Source organism: Aspergillus saccharolyticus (genome assembly GCF_003184585.1).
Source record: "Aspergillus saccharolyticus JOP 1030-1 unplaced genomic scaffold BP01scaffold_14, whole genome shotgun sequence".
Lineage (NCBI taxonomy): Eukaryota > Fungi > Ascomycota > Eurotiomycetes > Eurotiales > Aspergillaceae > Aspergillus > Aspergillus saccharolyticus.
The window spans coordinates 454,182-470,150 of NW_020290624.1; the positions used below are offsets into that span (position 1 = coordinate 454,182).

Genomic DNA, 15,969 nt, shown 5'->3' on the forward strand with positions numbered 1-15,969 from the left:
AGGGTATAGACGCCTCTTTTGGGGGACCATCCAGTCAAGGAGAACGAAGGGTACCCAGTTCACTAGTTACTGAATGTAGTTAAGCGGAGCTTAGGTAGGGATAAAATCGATCAGTCAGGGTGAATGTCGGACTGTGTGGGTGTAGGTGTGCAGAGGGGTGGAGACAGGGGGGGTGGAGGGGGATTTCTTTGTTTGCAGATTGCATTTCTGATAATTCATAGTTGCAAATCAACATGGATGCAGAGCTTATGATTTTTCTCATATTCGGTCATTCAAGCTCCTTTCATCACTTTTCCAATATGTTCCTTGGCCTGGAACTAAACCCATTCTGTCTGCCACACACTGGCGGCTGGCCACGTCATCATTGATTTGGTGGCGAGAAAATACCTTAGTAATCTTGATGGGTGTTTTTACCCACTCTTTCTGTCTTTCTTTACCAGCGCGTATCAAATTACATGAGAAATATACTCCGTACCCCGGGGCGATCACACACTACTCCGTAAACGGAATCTCCTATTTGACAATAGAGAGAGGGAGAGAGAGAAAAGAAGGACGAAGTACGTACTGGGTAGTTACAGAGATGAGTGTAGTCGATTGCTTCGATTGATCTACGATCAGAGCCACTCACTGAGCAGCATTCTGCTGTGGCTTCGTCGAATGGGCGCGAACGGTCAGTCATTTCTCAGCGGTCTGAAGGAGTTTCCATGGCTCATTCTCCGAGCCTCAACGGCTTTCGCATGTTCTCTTCCCCGCGAGGCTTATCGGCCTACTGTGCGGAGTCTTGTATAGTTAGTGTTAGTACTCTGTGCCCCCATCATCACCATGTCTCCCAGGTATGTACCTGAAGTAGACTGAGGCCGATCTGCAGAGGTCTGACGAACTCAAAGCGCCTTTTGCCGGTTTCGGTGGCATGCATGGTGGATCTGGCCTGAGGTTTATCCACTGATGCCGTTCCTGATGCATAAATCAATGCAGGGCTGAATAGCTGACTACAGTCACATATATTCAGAGATTATGCATATATGCACGCTGTGGGGTACTGTGGAGGACGTTGATGCCTGGGGATAGCATCCGCTTAATGCCTTTCCATCACTAATCAAGCCAGATAATGTAAGTTGACCTCCTTCACATCACCAGGTTGTCTGTGTCACTCCTCACTGATGAGTGCAGATATATGATAATGAGTCTCTGAGCCTCAATGCGAGTTGAGAATAGCCAGAAGGGCGCCATTCGCGATCGTTGCGTCACATCTGCATGATTGACGTGCTTGAACCATAGAGAAATAAACTGCTCGTCAGTCAACTAACCCGAGTATTGAGGATCAAAGTTCAACGTCTGTTCGACTGCATTGAGTCCGATTCTGTGCGCTGATCTTCTACGGTGTATGCACGCAAGATGTCTCAAGGAACAAACGGTAATTTACTCGGGTGCTAATCGCCGGAGCCGGCATTGCAGGGCTTGCTACCGCAATTTCGCTGATACGCCAAGCATCAACTCTCATCCTTTATACACAGCTATACGACCAAGCCCGTGAGCTCTGAGAGATTGAAGCCAGTATTGCGCTTTCAGTTCGATGTAAGAAATTCTGTTGCACCAAACCTGAACTGGATGACCCAAGGGCTAATCCAGTCCCGGTTCGCTTTCCAGGGCATGCGCACGTGAGAATTTGACATATCAACCCAGAACGTGCGGCAAAGCTTTCTACTCAAGTATAAGTTACGCTTTAGCGGAACGATCTTCATGCGGTCCACCTTTGATGCATCGTTGGTCGAGCAGCAAGTCACCGATCTCCCTGCAGACTCAGTTCACTGGGTAGGACTCGGGCTCGGTCTCGTTGCACGTATCGGCTATAACAATTTGAAGTTAGTGGGGACCAAGAGATCATTCGGTTCGCATCTCGCCTGAATGAGTGTGATTATCATGGGGACAACCCCCATACAGTTGTCTAATAAAGCCATCAGGCAAAGGGCAGTATACAACTGTGGGTGCGTACAGCGATCCGCGCACCACAGAAGAGATCGAAGCATGTGTTGCAAGGAATGAAGAAGGACAGGTGGAGTTCCTCCGGGGCAGATATACTGTAGACTAGCTCTCTTTTACTCTTGAAGGCATTGCTTCAGCCAAGTTGACTTGGTAGAATTGGAACCCTGTTGTCAAAGCATTAACCGAACTGACTCCCTCGACCAAGTTGTATCCCAACTTGCATAGAGACTGTCTTTCGAGCTGGGTTTTGGCCCCTTGAGTGACTTTGAATGGCGATGCTGCTCATCCTACGGAGGGGATTTTGCTGCAGACGGCTCCTTGGCCTTGAATCTTCCCGAATGTCCCTTCATGCTGATTGGCTGCCTCGCGATGATGCCCGGGGTAGAAGAGTCACATTACGACGGGGACAACGTTTCTCATGGGCAGCTTGTGTTTGCATTGAATACAACCTTCCCACGTTGCAAATACCCTCCCTGGCCACTCAATCCACAATAGCAGAACCTCCTCTCAGTGGTTATATTGTTTGAGCTCATCACATTGCGTACAAGCTGAGCTCCGGCACGATAGACAGAGACACTATTCCGTGATATATTAAGGCTCTTCCTGGCAAATCGATCATCAAGAAGAGAAAGAATATGATGTTGATATTAAACCTGTATGCGCGGAACACTAAATAGCCATAGAGGCAATAAGTGAATATCAGGCTTGGCGAGGATTAAATTGCATGGGATCTGCGTGTTGACGGACTCGCAGCGGTGCATTAATCGACTTGTCATTGTCAGTCTTGTCTTTGCAGGGATAACTGCCATGACACATTCTCTTGAGGGGTTCTTCTAAGGCAAAGGATAGGTGCGATAATAGTAATAAGCTGAATTTATCAAGCTTTCCAAGACCGTGCGCGTCCCTTCTTTTTTTTTTTTTTTTTTTTTTTTTTATTCCATTGACATATTGACCACGCCCTCAATCGGGGCAGTGGCTCGCTCCACACATTCGAGAAACATCAGCGAGGTCGCAGACACTACTCGCTAGTAATCCTACTGCATATTCTTGTCTCGAGATCTCCAACAAGCGAGAAGGACTCATGAGTCTTGGTTGCAGCACGTGATAGAAAAGTCAGATTGGGTGCTCCCTTCTCAACCATCCATAAAGCGACAGCTTCTCCAAAGCCACCAAGTCGGCTCACAAGCCGGTAACTCCGGTCTGAACGGAGATTACTGTACACCAGGTGAGGACGGTATTGACTCCAGAGTCGTGGGATCTGCGGGCATTGTGATGACAATATTGCCAATGTGGTTACCAGGCTGCATGGAGTTAAAAGCTTCATGGATGTTCGCCGCCGAGTAGATCTGGGCGAAAGGGTCTGGTGTTATGGCATCAGCATCAATCCAATCAAGACAGCGCCTCAAACCCCTACTCCAATGTCAACCACATAAATACAACTCGCGTTATGACGGGACAAGAAAGGTAACGAGAACAAAAACTGACTTGGTCATTCTCCAAGGGCGCAGGCGAGATATTGACTCAACTTCGAGTCCCGTGAAGATTTGGTTGGCTTCAAAGAGCTCCGTCGACAGTTTTGCCTTGAGTCGGAGATCACGTTTCCCCGGCTCATTTATGGTGCCAGATTCAACTACACAATTTCACGAAGCATGAAGAAGGTCGCCGGCTAGCGAGTTGAGCACCAAGTCCATTCCACGGCCTCCTGTAGCATCCATAAGCTCTCGGGCAAATAAGATATGATGGGATTCCAAGGTATGTGTTCGTGGAACGGTGTGATCACACATGACGTATTGAATCTTCGCTTGGCTTCCCACAGTACAGAAGATCTGCCAATATTAGCTTTCACGGTGGTAACCGCTTCTTTACATGGGCTCACTTGTACGCCTATCATCTGGACAGCTGCGGAGTTGTTTGTCGTAGCAGCCGAAATGTTCGGCGGGCCTTGAAATCGTCCGCTAAAGGCAGATCCCACACGATTGAGAACTTCATACCAATGAAGCGCATCAACCTTGCGAGGGTAATTGGGAAGAGGCCCGCATCTTGCCATGGAGACCGATTCGTTGGCGCCAGATCTGGCTTCTCCGTAGCAAATTCTGGCCCACGCTGTGCCATTGAAAGAACTGAAAGTAAATTGATACCATGTAGGTTTTTTTCATTGGGCTCGGGGTCAAGGGCGTGAGAATGGTGACAACTATATTTTATAATGGTATTATAAGACTGCTGCAGTCGCAAAGGACGCATTGCGCAGAGTTTAAGTCTGGTCTCCCTCCAGCTGGCGCAGGGCTTCCCCAATCATTGCTACGAAGCCGGTTGCGGGCATCACTTTTTGGCCCTCCACTTCATGACCTGCCAACCACGGGACATTCTCCAGGGCGAGAACATTCCTCCAACAATGTCTAGCGCCAGTCTCAGAGACTCGAACCCCAGGAACTCGTGCGGAGGATATTGGCGAAAGCGCCATTCGCGAGCGACGCGTGCTTCATCCCAATGAGAAATATCCGGCTGCCAGGAGTATTGGGGAAGATTGGTCCAGAGCTTTCCAGGAGGACAGATCTGAAGGAGGTCCAACGAGACATTTAGCTGAAAAAGTCGCCCTGCAAGATGGAAAAGACACATCTCGCAGCGTTGCTTTCTTTCAAGCATGCTGGCATCCGTATCCGACAAGACCGCGGAAGACATGGCCCACGGGCCCTTTGAGTGCAGGATGAGAGATCATCGTTGGAAAGAAGATCAGATTGGTCCTGCACACCAAAGCATCATCGCAGTCACAATTCTGTTACCCGATAGCCCCCCGTATGCAAAGTTTCTTTCGCGTTGAGATCGAGCGATTTAGTCGGCTCCAAAGAGTCCTACGTAGCAGCCAATCTCACTACCACGCCATGATACTGATCCTGTATTTCCAGACACTCATAGACGACATCAAGCAGTTACCGTTGCCGGGGATCCAGACGTTCAAGCTCTTTTCAGGTCGTGGCGAAGATGGTCTTGTCAGATTGGCGAATATCAGCATCTTGAAGGAAATAGCCTTTTCTCCACGATCTTGTCCCTGCCTTTTCCTGAGGGCCATAGAAAGCATTAATGTTGAATCAATTGAAAGGCACATCACAAGGCTACTACTCTTTTCTACGAGCATCCTCCAAAACTCAGCGGCATTACGCAGCCTGCCGGGCAGGCGCATTGTCACGCCCACAATGACGACTACCTCTTTCCTCATCGATGAGTCTGCTAACCCAGTATCCTCATTTCACAGACTTCATGGTGGGGGAACAAGGAAGTTACAGTCGTAGGACTTGTCGAGATACTTGGATCGTTTGACAGGAGGTCTTGAGGTTGAACTGTCAGTTTTGTCCTACTCGAACTGGTTAGAAGCTAATCTTTGTAGAATCTCGAGCTTGCTCTAATACCTGGGGTTGAACAAACCACATTCCTCCCATCCGCCTAACTTGCCTGGTCGGCGCAGAAACATGAGCTCACTTGACTCGGGCAATACATAGAAGGTTACTCCACACGGCAGAGACGAGAGGGATACGTCTGACAAGAGGCATACAGGGCTTTGGGTTTGAACGAGAACACGGGTGTATAGCATGCTTGAAAGTGATGTCTGATTCGTGCTACTGCATGCGCACCGGATTGTGCTTATTGGAGGAATGCATCGCCGCCTGGTACTCACCAAGCCTGTCATGAAGAAGAAACGGTCATCAGACAGGCTGATCCTACGCTGCAGCCACCAGTAGCAGCTAGGAAATGATCTTTTTCGATCCAGAAGACGCAAACTGCCCACTGCCCCCTCATGACCGCTACCGGGGTATCGCATACTTTGTGAACAAGGGGTCATTCAGCAAGCGATCCAAGCAACTCCCTTCTACCCCCACCAGAATTTCCATCCCACCATCCGGCAATACTGGGAGCACAACCTGGGCTCCGTTGATGCAGCCCACATGGGGCACACGCACAGCCTCAATTCGGCCGCCCAGCAAAGAGCCCCAGTCCAGCCCGTACAACTTGAAGTTCAACCAGGAGGTCTGTACACAATTGTATCCAGGGGTATCCAGGAAGGCAGTTGGGACCAAGCGGTCGATGTCTTCCAGCCGGTCAACCAGAGTGACGACGTCGTCCGTGAAGTGCTTGTCGGCTCGCAAGATTGCTTTTCGGATCTCGACAGACAGGTCGGCGAGACTCAGCGTGCTCAGCATCTTGCGAATCGGGAGTGAAACGGTGACATACTCCAGAAAACACCCAAGAGTCTCCGGGTGAATTGGAGGGTCCGTTCGCTGTCTCCCGTCGATTGCGATGTTGAAGACTGAAACCGGGTCACCCTCCAATGTGTCCAACGGTGACTGTACTGCCATCACAGTTCGCCAGAGAAGTGCTGAAAGAGCGTCGTTGGTCGATATCCATTGCTGGTCGGATGATTTAGTGGCGTTAACAGGTGATGCCTCGGCTTTCAACGCTGCGAGGGACTCCGGAGAAAAGTAGAAGACCTGGCCACGGTGGTTCAGGGAGGTCATCTTCGGTGGCGCCCCTGGTGGTGTGAAGGGGAGGAGGGTGTACTCAGGATGATCTTCGAGTTGGCCCTTGTTCCGGCCTGAGGGTTTTGTCACTTGCTGACGGTCTTTCCACACGGCGTCGGGAAGGTGAATGGGTTCCTCGATATGCAACCCCTGGGCACGACGACATTCCTCTGCCCAAATCGCCGTCCACGTAGAAAAGGAATTGCCATCTCCTGCCATGTGTAAAATGCACCATGTGAGAATCAATCCTCCGCGAATGAAATTGGCCTGGACAAGAGAAATTGGCATGCGTTCCCCCGCGGAAGGCCAAACCGATCGACGGCAAAATGTATCGGCATCGAAGGCCGCCACAGGAAATGACCTGCGTTTCAACTCGCCGTAGTGGGAAGGATACAATTTTCGCAAATCCTTGATGACAATTTGCGTTGCATCACTCTCGTCGTGTCTTTGGAACTTCATCGCACCTTTCTGCCTCGTGTCGAGATCGGGCACTGCCTCGCAAGCCACGACAGGAATCCGCGCTGCGAGAGCCTCATACCCAGTTTGTAGGGCCGTAGCAACCTCGCTCAAATCATAATCTTCTTGCAGTTGGAAGGGGAATACATAACGCAGATACCCTTTGGGTCCAATAAGCTCCAGGGCCGTAAGCTCAAGGACTGGGTTTTGAGGGGCGATGGATCCCATATTTGCCACGGCAGGTTGATCAGTGAACCTCGAAGGTGATCAAGGATCCCAGATCAATATCAGGGGGACAAGCTCCTGGAGATAAAGGCCGGGCTAATATACCCCTGACATGAGTGGCCCAATGTCGGATTGTGCCATATCTCCAAACAAATCCGGATTATCCATGGACCAGGGAAAAGCCAATTGCTGCCTCTCGGGAGAATGGAGGGGAGGTTTCCCGGTCTCACCCCTGTTCGCATAAGATAGTGCCATTTTCGAAAAAGGGAGCATACTTCACTAAAAGATAGTGCTGTAGACCAGCCCCACCTGCAACGGCGGACCGTTGGCCTTATCGCTTGAGATGATGCTGAACCCCACTGGGGATACTTCCCAGCTGCCAGTCATCTCAGTTCGTGGTCTCACGGCTGATAACCATGTCTTGACACACTGTTGGCACTCAAACTGGAGACTTAACTGGGAGATGTGGACGGGGGAAGTGGTAGGGCGAATGTAGGCGTGCAGTGAGCGCCTCTGACCCCTTTCACGGCATCGGTGTCTATAGTGACAGCAATTAAGACTCATAACCACACTACTTAACCACAACTAGCTAACACTCTTGCCGGTTCACGCACCCGCTCAACGAATGGGCTTGATTCCAAGACATGCACGATCCACTTACTGGTCCTTCGCACTGCTGTCACCCATTCGAGTTCCCGCCAATATCCGACAGGCTCGAACCACAACGTTAGTAGCACTGGCGCATGCTGATCTCAGGCCGTCGGACTCCGAGGAGTCAAATCAGCTTCCTTGGTCCGTGGCAAATTCATAGACATTGGCACCTGTCTTGCGAATCCCACTTAGTTATTAGCCCTAGTCTGTCACACTCCCCGGTGATTGGGAGTACGGAGAAGTGCTTCAGCATTACCTTCTCTCAATCCCCGAACACGATGCCATGGCTGAGGACTCAGCAATTCGTGAGCTCTTTGGACCACCACCGGCCGATATTGACCTCACTGCAAGCGCCGTAGCCGTCAATAATGCGGCTGTTATTGCGATGCTTGCTCTAGCGGCGGTAGCGGTGCTCCTCCGATTCACCGCGCGACTGGTTTTGCGAAATGCTCTCATGGCAGATGACTGGGCCATCGCCGCTGCTCTGGTAGGCTCCGTGCAACTGATATGCCACATACCTGCTGATTGATTATGTCTAGCTCTGCATAAGTGCCACAACTGCGTTGAGTATTGCAGGTAAGCATTAAGTATCGAATGAGTCGGGGTCATTCTGCTGATCTATCGTTCAGGAGGTACTAGCGGCGCTGGGAAGCACATCTGGAGTGTCACTCTCGAAGAACTGATGCACCTGTATCGGGTCAGTCTACACACTCTTCTTCGTTCTCATTCCCGCTCGAGACAGACCCTGTGGTGCTAATAGCTCGGAAAGTAGCTCTTATTTTCATACACCTTCATCTACGCCTCGTCGTGTACCTGTACCCGACTCTCGATTCTCTTCTTCTACCGGAGGGTATTCTCGCCTCTGAAACCACTGTTAAAAGTCGCGTTATTCTTTGGCACCTCCATGACACTGTCCTACCCGATCATTGTCTGGGTGACCATGAGTAACGCATGCAAGCCTCTCCCATACTTTTGGACCCAATTCAGCGGAACAAGCGGGCGCTGCATCGACGTCGACCGATTCTTCCTGGCCGCCGGCATCCTCAACATGCTGAATGACTTCATCGTCTTGGTCATCCCTTTTCCCCGGATCGTGAAGCTGCAAATGAGTGTTGAAAAGAAATTGGCGATCAGTGGGATTATGGCCGTGGGTATTTTGTAAGTCCATCCCCCATGCGAAGACCATCTGTGCATGTCAGCTAAGTTGCTGGCATACTAGTGTTTGTGTTGCCAGCATCATTCGCATTTGGTATCTGTCAGTCTTCATGAGTTCGGTGGATCTGACCTGGCTGATGGGCCCGGTATTTATCTGGTCAAGCATCGAGCCAACGGTGGCGGTCTTCTGTGCCTGCATGCCTCATCTCGCACCCCTTGCCCGGCTTGCTCACCAGTCAATCTCGTCGAGTTCCCATTCTCGAAGATCTAACACGGATTCGGCCGGGCCATCGCGAAATGTTGCAAGTGGAATTAATCTGAAAGGCACTCGGTTCAATCCACAAGGACCAAGGTTTGACTTTGGGTTTGAGCAGCTGAGGAAAACGGCCAACGATGATGAGATCGGCTTGACAAATTATGTCACAACTGGACGTAAAGTGGGCCAAGATTCTTCTCTCAAGTCAGGTTGGGAGGGAGAAGATCATAGTCACGAGATCGCGGTGCAGTCGAGTTTCGTGCAATTCTCCTCCCTCGCTCCTTAACTTAGTCAGTCAGTGCTGAGTCAGCCAGCTCCAGTGCTTGTTCATCACCATTCATCCAATCTTGTCCGAATCGCATATTTGACTAGGTGGAATAGAGAAACCCGGGATTGAGTTTAATGCGTAATTGGTAAGCTATATACCAGCAGCTCATGGGGATGATGTTGGGGCTAGAGAAATACATTCTCCCCGTTTTAAATATATATTCGGACTGTGATCTTCACAGCCCCCCCCCCCCCTTTCGCATGATTTAATGCAATCTACTCCTCATCACCACCGCAAATCGAACGTCATCTACATTTAGCAGCTGTTAAAGTTATAGTGATTTATGCTTAGAATTTACATCGAGAATCTGACGTCGTCATGAACATTGATTAATGACTTTCCTTGAGTCAGACTTTTCAATCAACTCTCCCAAAGTGGGGCGCAACTGATTGATAACAACCCACCGCGGATCAGATTATGTTTGCCCACTTGTCCTTCCCGCTGCTTCCCGCTGTCTTTTCCTCGTTCTTTCTCTCCCCCTTTTCCCACAACTTTCCAACCAACTTACTCAAAATACGCACAACCCCACGACACATGCTTGTCTGCAACAGCTTCACTTCTACACATTAACATGCGTCTCCAGTCTGCTCCGGGGTTGTCCAAAGGCCACCCTGGCATTCTACACCAATATGTACAGTAACTGCTGTCCCATTCTCACGCTCGCTCCCTCTGCTAACAACACCACCGCAATCTCCCAGGCGCATCGATTGGTCGCGTTCGAGTACATTCGCGGTTCTCGTCCTAAACCTCACTCTCTCGTCTTCATAGGCGGTCTCTCCGATGGTTTGCATACGGTCGAATACCTCTCTGACATCATTCTCGCCCTCCAAGACAGCGACTGGTCCGTCGTCACACCACTTCTCTCCTCCTCGTACACTGGCTGGGGCATGAGCTCTCTTGGACAGGACATTGACGAAATTGCTCAGTGTGTTGGGTATATACGCAACCAGAAAATGTCGTTGTATGGACACGGAAAGGTGGTGATCATGGGCCATTCCACGGGCAGCCAGGACGTGATGCATTATATCAGTTGCGCCAACCCGCGACCCTATCACCCCATTGTGGATCGCGGAATCCCTGAAGATCGCTACGCAGGAATCACCAGACCTTCAGTTGATGGAGCAATCATGCAGGCGCCAGTTTCCGACCGGGAGGCGGCTCTGTGGGTGAGCAAGACAGGGACCGAGTTCGACAGTCCGGAGGTGATACAGGAGGTGTACCGGAAGACCATTAAGGAAGCGCAGAAACGAACCTATGAGACTGGCAGTGGCGACGAAACCTTGGTCTATGACACAATCGTACCCTTAGCGACCACGAGTCGCATGTATTACCCCGCGGATACGCCCCTCAGCAGCCGTCGGTTTTTGAGTCTGCTTAGTCCGCAAAGCCCGCACCAACCGGACGAGGACGACCTGTTCAGCTCAGATCTTGCGGATGAACAATTACAAAAGACCTTTGGGATGGTTCGAACCCGCGGGGTTCTGCATCCGAGGGCGAAGTTGATGGTGCTCTATTCTGGGAGGGATCAGTCCGTTCCCCCATGGGTCGACAAGGTCGCCTTATTGCATCGATGGCAGACGATCCTGGGCGAGGGGGCGTGGCATCACAACAGCACAATCATCCCAGGCGCATCGCACGCTCTGAGTGACCCTGATCAGGCGGAGCCCAGACGAATCCTGGTGGAAAGGGTAACAGGATATTTGCAGGACATGGAGAAATTATAGTCATTGGGTCAGCAGTAGGTTTCAGCCCCTCTCAGCTGCAGACCTCATTTCTTTTTTTTTTTGTCTGCGGAGGTTATTGCTTAGCCCGGCAAGCTATGAAGCAAATGAACCAGGTCAAATGAACTGCAACTCTGCCACTTCCGTCAACTGCTCTCACGCAGCACGAATGATGTCGACGTGAGTGGTCATGATCCCTGCACGAAGGGGAGGGGAAATGCAGCTCCCCCCACCACAGACCCCGCTTGAGGTTCGCCACACTTGCTCAGCACTCCTTACAAAAAGGTCTGCCTCGTACAACATGAGCAGTGATGCTTTCATTTGATCTCTCACCGGAGGCATCATGGGTTCCCTTGGAGACGTTCACCGACGCCCGTACCGACCTACTCCGGCGGACATCACCATCAACAATTGCCGTCCACAAGACCCCCACAAGATCCTCTTTCAGAATGTTCACATTCTCGACTCCACCGGTGCAGAGCCATATACGGGCGATGTGCTCATCGAAGGCGAACGCATCGTTGCGGTTGGCCAAGTGGATCGCACCGCCGCCCAGGGCTCACTGATTATCGATGGTGCAGGCACCAAGACCCTGATGTCAGGACTAGCGGATTCGCACACGCACCTGAGCTGGAATAACGCAGCCACTTCAAATGAACTCACTAGTCTTCCGCTTGAAGAACATGTCTTGCATACCGCAAACTCGGCCAGAACCTACCTGGATTGCGGCTACACCATGTGTTTTGGCGCCGCAGCGGCACAGCCCCGCCTCGATATCGCCGTCAAAGCTGCCATCAAATCCGGGTTGATTTCTGGTCCACGGACCCTGGCAAATTGCTCAGAGGTGACCAAGCCCGGTGGTGCGATTGTTCCCAAGATCTCGCGCTATGCCGATGGACCGGAGGAAATGCGCAAAGTAGTCCGAGAATTTGTCCAGCTTGGTGCGGATAATATCAAGTTAAGCATGACTGGAGACAACGTCCATCCCACGATGCCGAGCGAGGAAACATACTTCAATCTGGAAGAGACAGTAGCGGCGGTAGAGGAAGCACATCTTCATGGCAAACGGGTATGCGCCCATGCTCGTAGCGCTGCCTCGGTCACGCAGTGTGTGCGAGCTGGAGTCGACGTCATTTATCATGCAAGCTTCACCGACGAAGAAGGAATGAACCTCCTTGAGCAACACAAAGACTCGGTCTGGGTTGCTCCGGCCATCAATTACCTCTATGCTATGGCGCAGGGTGAGGCCGAGCCTTACGGAATATCGGCGAATATGTCTGAGCAGAAGGGTGTCACGCACGAAGTCGAGGTTGCTTCTCAGAACATGCGCGAGATGCGTCGACGAGGGATTCGAGTCCTCCCTGGCGGGGATTATGGATTTGCCTGGGCGCCCCATGGCACCTATGCGCGAGATTTGAAACATTTTGTGGATTTGTTTGGGTATACGCCGATGGAAAGTGTTTTGGCCGCGACCGCCATGTCAGGCGAGCTCATGGGGTATCCCAATGAGCTTGGAAAAGTGCAACCGGGCTATTATGCGGACGTGATTTTAGTGGATGGCAATCCGCTCGAAGACATCAGCATTTTGCAAGATCGAGACAGGCTGCATTCAGTTGTCATCAATGGTCACATCCACAAGAACCTCAGTTTGGCAGAGGACAAGGTGTCTGCATAAGGACGAGACAAGAATCATTGGGGTTTTCCTGTAGCGGTTGTATGTATTATCATTTATCATGAGGGCCGTTAGGCAAACAGCAAAAAAGACATTCCAAGGCGCAGCTCGCCTGTAGATGAAAATCGCCAGCAGTAATCGAGAAATTGGAAGCTAAGCAGGGCCCGAGATAATTCTCCACCAATCACCGGGCAGAAAAGGGACTCCGTATATACCCCGGCATTTCCCCTCATTTTGAAGCCAGAGCAACGAATGAACCGTTCCACTGCATCGAATCTGAGACAACTGCATCATGTACACCAACCCAATCATCCCAGGGTTCAACCCCGATCCATCCATTGTGCGTGTTGGCGAAGGTTATTTCCTGGTGACTTCTTCGTTCGAATACTTCCCTGGGGCTCCAATCTACCACAGCACCGACCTGATCCAGTGGACTCTGATCGGTCATGCATTGACACGCCCGAGTCAGTTGCAAATCCAGACCCCGGAGCCTGGCGGCGGCATCTGGGCGACCACATTGCGCTATCACCAGGGAACCTTCTACTGTCTCGCTGCTTGCTTCCAGCGCTATCGACCCCAGGAGGACGATCGGGTCTGGCCTCGAGGGTTCTACGTGAAGACAACGAACATCCGGGATTCTGATTCCTGGTCTGATCCAGTCTACTTTGACCAAGTCGGCTTTGATCAAGATGCAAGTCTCCCTGTCAACTCCGATCATTTCTGTCCCACCGGGGGCTTACTGTTCTATAGCTGTTCTGGGACGATGATGGTACCGTCTACCTGTCTTCGACCTATCGCAAGTTGGATCGCACTCCCCATGCCAATCTCAAAGACTTTGCCGTGCATACTGTTCCAGTCAACCTAGAGACCGGAGCATCTCTTGCAGAGCCGCGTTTGATCCGGGAGTCGGCGTCTGGTGTGGCAGAGGGCTCGCACCTCTTCCGGCGTGGGGAGTACTACTATCTCTTTACAGCTGAAGGAGGCACCGAGAGTGGACATTGTGAATGGGTTTCGCGCAGTAAGACGGGTCCACTGGGTCCCTGGGAAGTCGCCCTGACGAACCCTCTCTGGAGGAATGGATTATCGGACGAGGTCCAGAATACTGGCCATGCTGACCTGGTCGAGGACACCAAGGGACAGTGGTGGGTGGTGCTGCTGGGCGTGAGGCCGGTCTGGCGAGGAGGGGCTTGGGAGGAGTCTGTTTTTGGTAGGTCCATGAGCATCTTCCGACAGGAAGGCCTGTCTCCTAACTGTCTATAGGTCGTGAGACCTTCTTGGTGCCGATGGACTGGGAGAACGACTGGCCCGTCATCAATGGTGGGCAGAAGATTCCGCTGGAGTACTCTGGTCCCCAGCTGTATCAGTTCGAGCACCCTGTCGCCTGGCGCGATGACTTTGATCAGCCCTCCTTGCAACTCGGGTGGTACCGGAAGAACACGCCCCTGGTGCACGACTATTCTCTGACGGAGAGGGAAGGCTGTCTGCGTCTATACGGCGGCCCCTACAATCTATCAATTCCCGCATGTCCGACTTTGTTTCTTCGCAAACAGACCCACCGCATCTGCACATGGGAAACTCGGTTGTCTTTCACTTCGGAGCAGAAGCATACTGAGGCCGGCACCGTAGTCTGGTGGAATTACCTGACCTACAGCAGCATTGGCGTCCGTCGATCGGCCACAGGTAGCCGGATGGTGCGCTTCCAGCCCGCCGAAGGAGATGTTCTGGACTTCGCCCTGAAGAGTCAACTGTCGGACATTGTTCTCACTATCGAATGTGGCTCGTCCTATCGATTCGGGTTCTATGAATTCGCCTCTGCAGAAAATAGGCAGACGGTGCAATGGGTCGGTGAAGTGACAAATAGCACAATGACCAGAGCTCCTCCTGTTGGAGCGGCATTTACTGGTATGATGCTTGGTCTGTATGCCTTTGGTGAGCGACAACGGTGTTTAGTACCAGCAGACTTCCATTATGCACTGTGGCGATAGGCTGTTGGGAGACTAAAAGTTGGGCGGAAGAGTGGGCAGTGGTACCATTTCTTCTAGAATAACACTTCTTCTTCTCGCGACGATAATGTAGTTTCTTGAAAGCATGGCATAGATTTTGGTCTAGCCGAACTAAAGTTCATCGATTCGATCTTCCTCAACATCTTGCCATAAGTCTTGAACTTGTTGGGGACTGTTGCTTTCCTCATCGTCATTGTTGGTTGGAGAATTTCCATTCGTTTCGATTATGGCTCATTGATTATCAGAAGCCAGTACTACAATTTCTCCTAAATCCAATGGGTTCAGTCATGTTCATTGGGGCTATTGTGGTAGAAGCGCGCATGACGGTTTGTATGGTGGTCACGTGATCAGAGACCGGGCGGCGAATGGTGCTCGCCAAACGCCGACAGTCACCGATTGCCGGCGTCTCAGTTTGATTCACATCCTCCTCCTCTTATTCTTCTTCCTCTTCAACCACCTTATCACTACGCACATCATGCGCGGAACTCCTCCGGTCAAGGCAGCATGTATGGCCTGGTACGTATCTCATTCCAGCCGGCGAGTGGGTCACTGACACACCACTCTCAGCCGTGCATCCAAAACCCGTTGCGATGGAAAGAATCCATGCAGGCCGGTATGGCTGGATCCACCCCGCCTTCTATTGTCATGTCAAAAAGCAAGACTTGGTGCATCTGACTGTCTTCAGTGTGTGAGCAAAGGTCGCACCTGCTCCTATCAGCCCAGTCGAAGAGGTGGTCCTCGCCGACGCGTTCGAACCGCGCAGCCGGTCTCATTCCCTCAAACTCCGACTGTGGTGGAGTTCGCCCAACCCACCCCATCTCTCACTGAGGACTCGGGCCCCTTGGTCGACGATCCCGGTTTCTGGAACACCTTGGCTCTTCTGTCTCCCTACAAGAGGCTTCAGGATGGGGACAGGAGTCCACATGACCGCTTCGATACACTCCATGCAGGGACGAGCTGTGAGATACAAGGGCCACTTCTGCGGGTTTATGCTTCCGAGCAAGATAT

General features: G+C 51.5%; 8 protein-coding genes across 8 annotated transcripts; 6 read left to right on the forward strand and 2 right to left on the reverse strand.

Annotated features, from left to right (window-relative positions):
- The first annotated feature begins 1,326 nt into the window (after window positions 1–1,326).
- On the forward strand, window positions 1,327–2,084 carry BP01DRAFT_356618 (uncharacterized protein). The gene is made up of 3 exons (XM_025575000.1): window positions 1,327–1,382; window positions 1,456–1,575; window positions 1,648–2,084. The coding sequence occupies exon 3, from the start codon at window positions 1,741–1,743 to the stop codon at window positions 1,903–1,905; it is 165 nt and encodes a 54-aa protein (XP_025431543.1). The 5' UTR covers window positions 1,327–1,382; window positions 1,456–1,575; window positions 1,648–1,740; the 3' UTR covers window positions 1,906–2,084.
- Window positions 2,085–4,302: 2,218 nt separating this feature from the next.
- Window positions 4,303–4,662, reverse strand: BP01DRAFT_382583 (uncharacterized protein; the record flags this gene model as incomplete). The annotated part of the gene is made up of 1 exon (XM_025577378.1): window positions 4,303–4,662. One exon carries the CDS (start codon window positions 4,660–4,662, stop codon window positions 4,303–4,305), a length of 360 nt encoding a protein of 119 aa, XP_025431544.1.
- Window positions 4,663–5,552: 890 nt separating this feature from the next.
- BP01DRAFT_44007 (uncharacterized protein) lies at window positions 5,553–7,548 on the reverse strand. The gene has a single exon (XM_025579858.1). The coding sequence runs from the start codon at window positions 7,176–7,178 to the stop codon at window positions 5,781–5,783; it is 1,398 nt and encodes a 465-aa protein (XP_025431545.1). The 5' UTR covers window positions 7,179–7,548; the 3' UTR covers window positions 5,553–5,780.
- Window positions 7,549–8,118: 570 nt separating this feature from the next.
- BP01DRAFT_318878 (uncharacterized protein) lies at window positions 8,119–9,435 on the forward strand (the record flags this gene model as incomplete). Its single annotated transcript, XM_025572653.1, has 5 exons — window positions 8,119–8,313; window positions 8,366–8,402; window positions 8,456–8,523; window positions 8,599–8,984; window positions 9,046–9,435. Coding segments are annotated over exons 1-5 (981 nt in total), but the record flags the coding sequence as incomplete, so codon positions are not given.
- A 701-nt stretch (window positions 9,436–10,136) lies between these two features.
- Window positions 10,137–11,289, forward strand: BP01DRAFT_296098 (putative esterase; the record flags this gene model as incomplete). The annotated part of the gene is made up of 2 exons (XM_025571832.1): window positions 10,137–10,196; window positions 10,264–11,289. 2 exons carry the CDS (start codon window positions 10,137–10,139, stop codon window positions 11,287–11,289), a joined length of 1,086 nt encoding a protein of 361 aa, XP_025431547.1.
- A 170-nt stretch (window positions 11,290–11,459) lies between these two features.
- Window positions 11,460–13,083, forward strand: BP01DRAFT_44023 (uncharacterized protein). The gene has a single exon (XM_025579859.1). It carries the CDS (start codon window positions 11,630–11,632, stop codon window positions 12,959–12,961), a length of 1,332 nt encoding a protein of 443 aa, XP_025431548.1. The 5' UTR covers window positions 11,460–11,629; the 3' UTR covers window positions 12,962–13,083.
- A 141-nt stretch (window positions 13,084–13,224) lies between these two features.
- On the forward strand, window positions 13,225–15,042 carry BP01DRAFT_423352 (glycoside hydrolase family 43 protein; the record flags this gene model as incomplete). Its single annotated transcript, XM_025579622.1, has 4 exons — window positions 13,225–13,649; window positions 13,709–14,165; window positions 14,219–14,887; window positions 15,035–15,042. Exons 1-4 carry the CDS (start codon window positions 13,251–13,253, stop codon window positions 15,040–15,042), a joined length of 1,533 nt encoding a protein of 510 aa, XP_025431549.1. The 5' UTR covers window positions 13,225–13,250.
- A 386-nt stretch (window positions 15,043–15,428) lies between these two features.
- Window positions 15,429–15,969, forward strand: BP01DRAFT_318888 (Zn(II)2Cys6 transcription factor domain-containing protein; the record flags this gene model as incomplete). Its single annotated transcript, XM_025572654.1, has 3 exons — window positions 15,429–15,477; window positions 15,529–15,574; window positions 15,647–15,969. Coding segments are annotated over exons 1-3 (408 nt in total), but the record flags the coding sequence as incomplete, so codon positions are not given.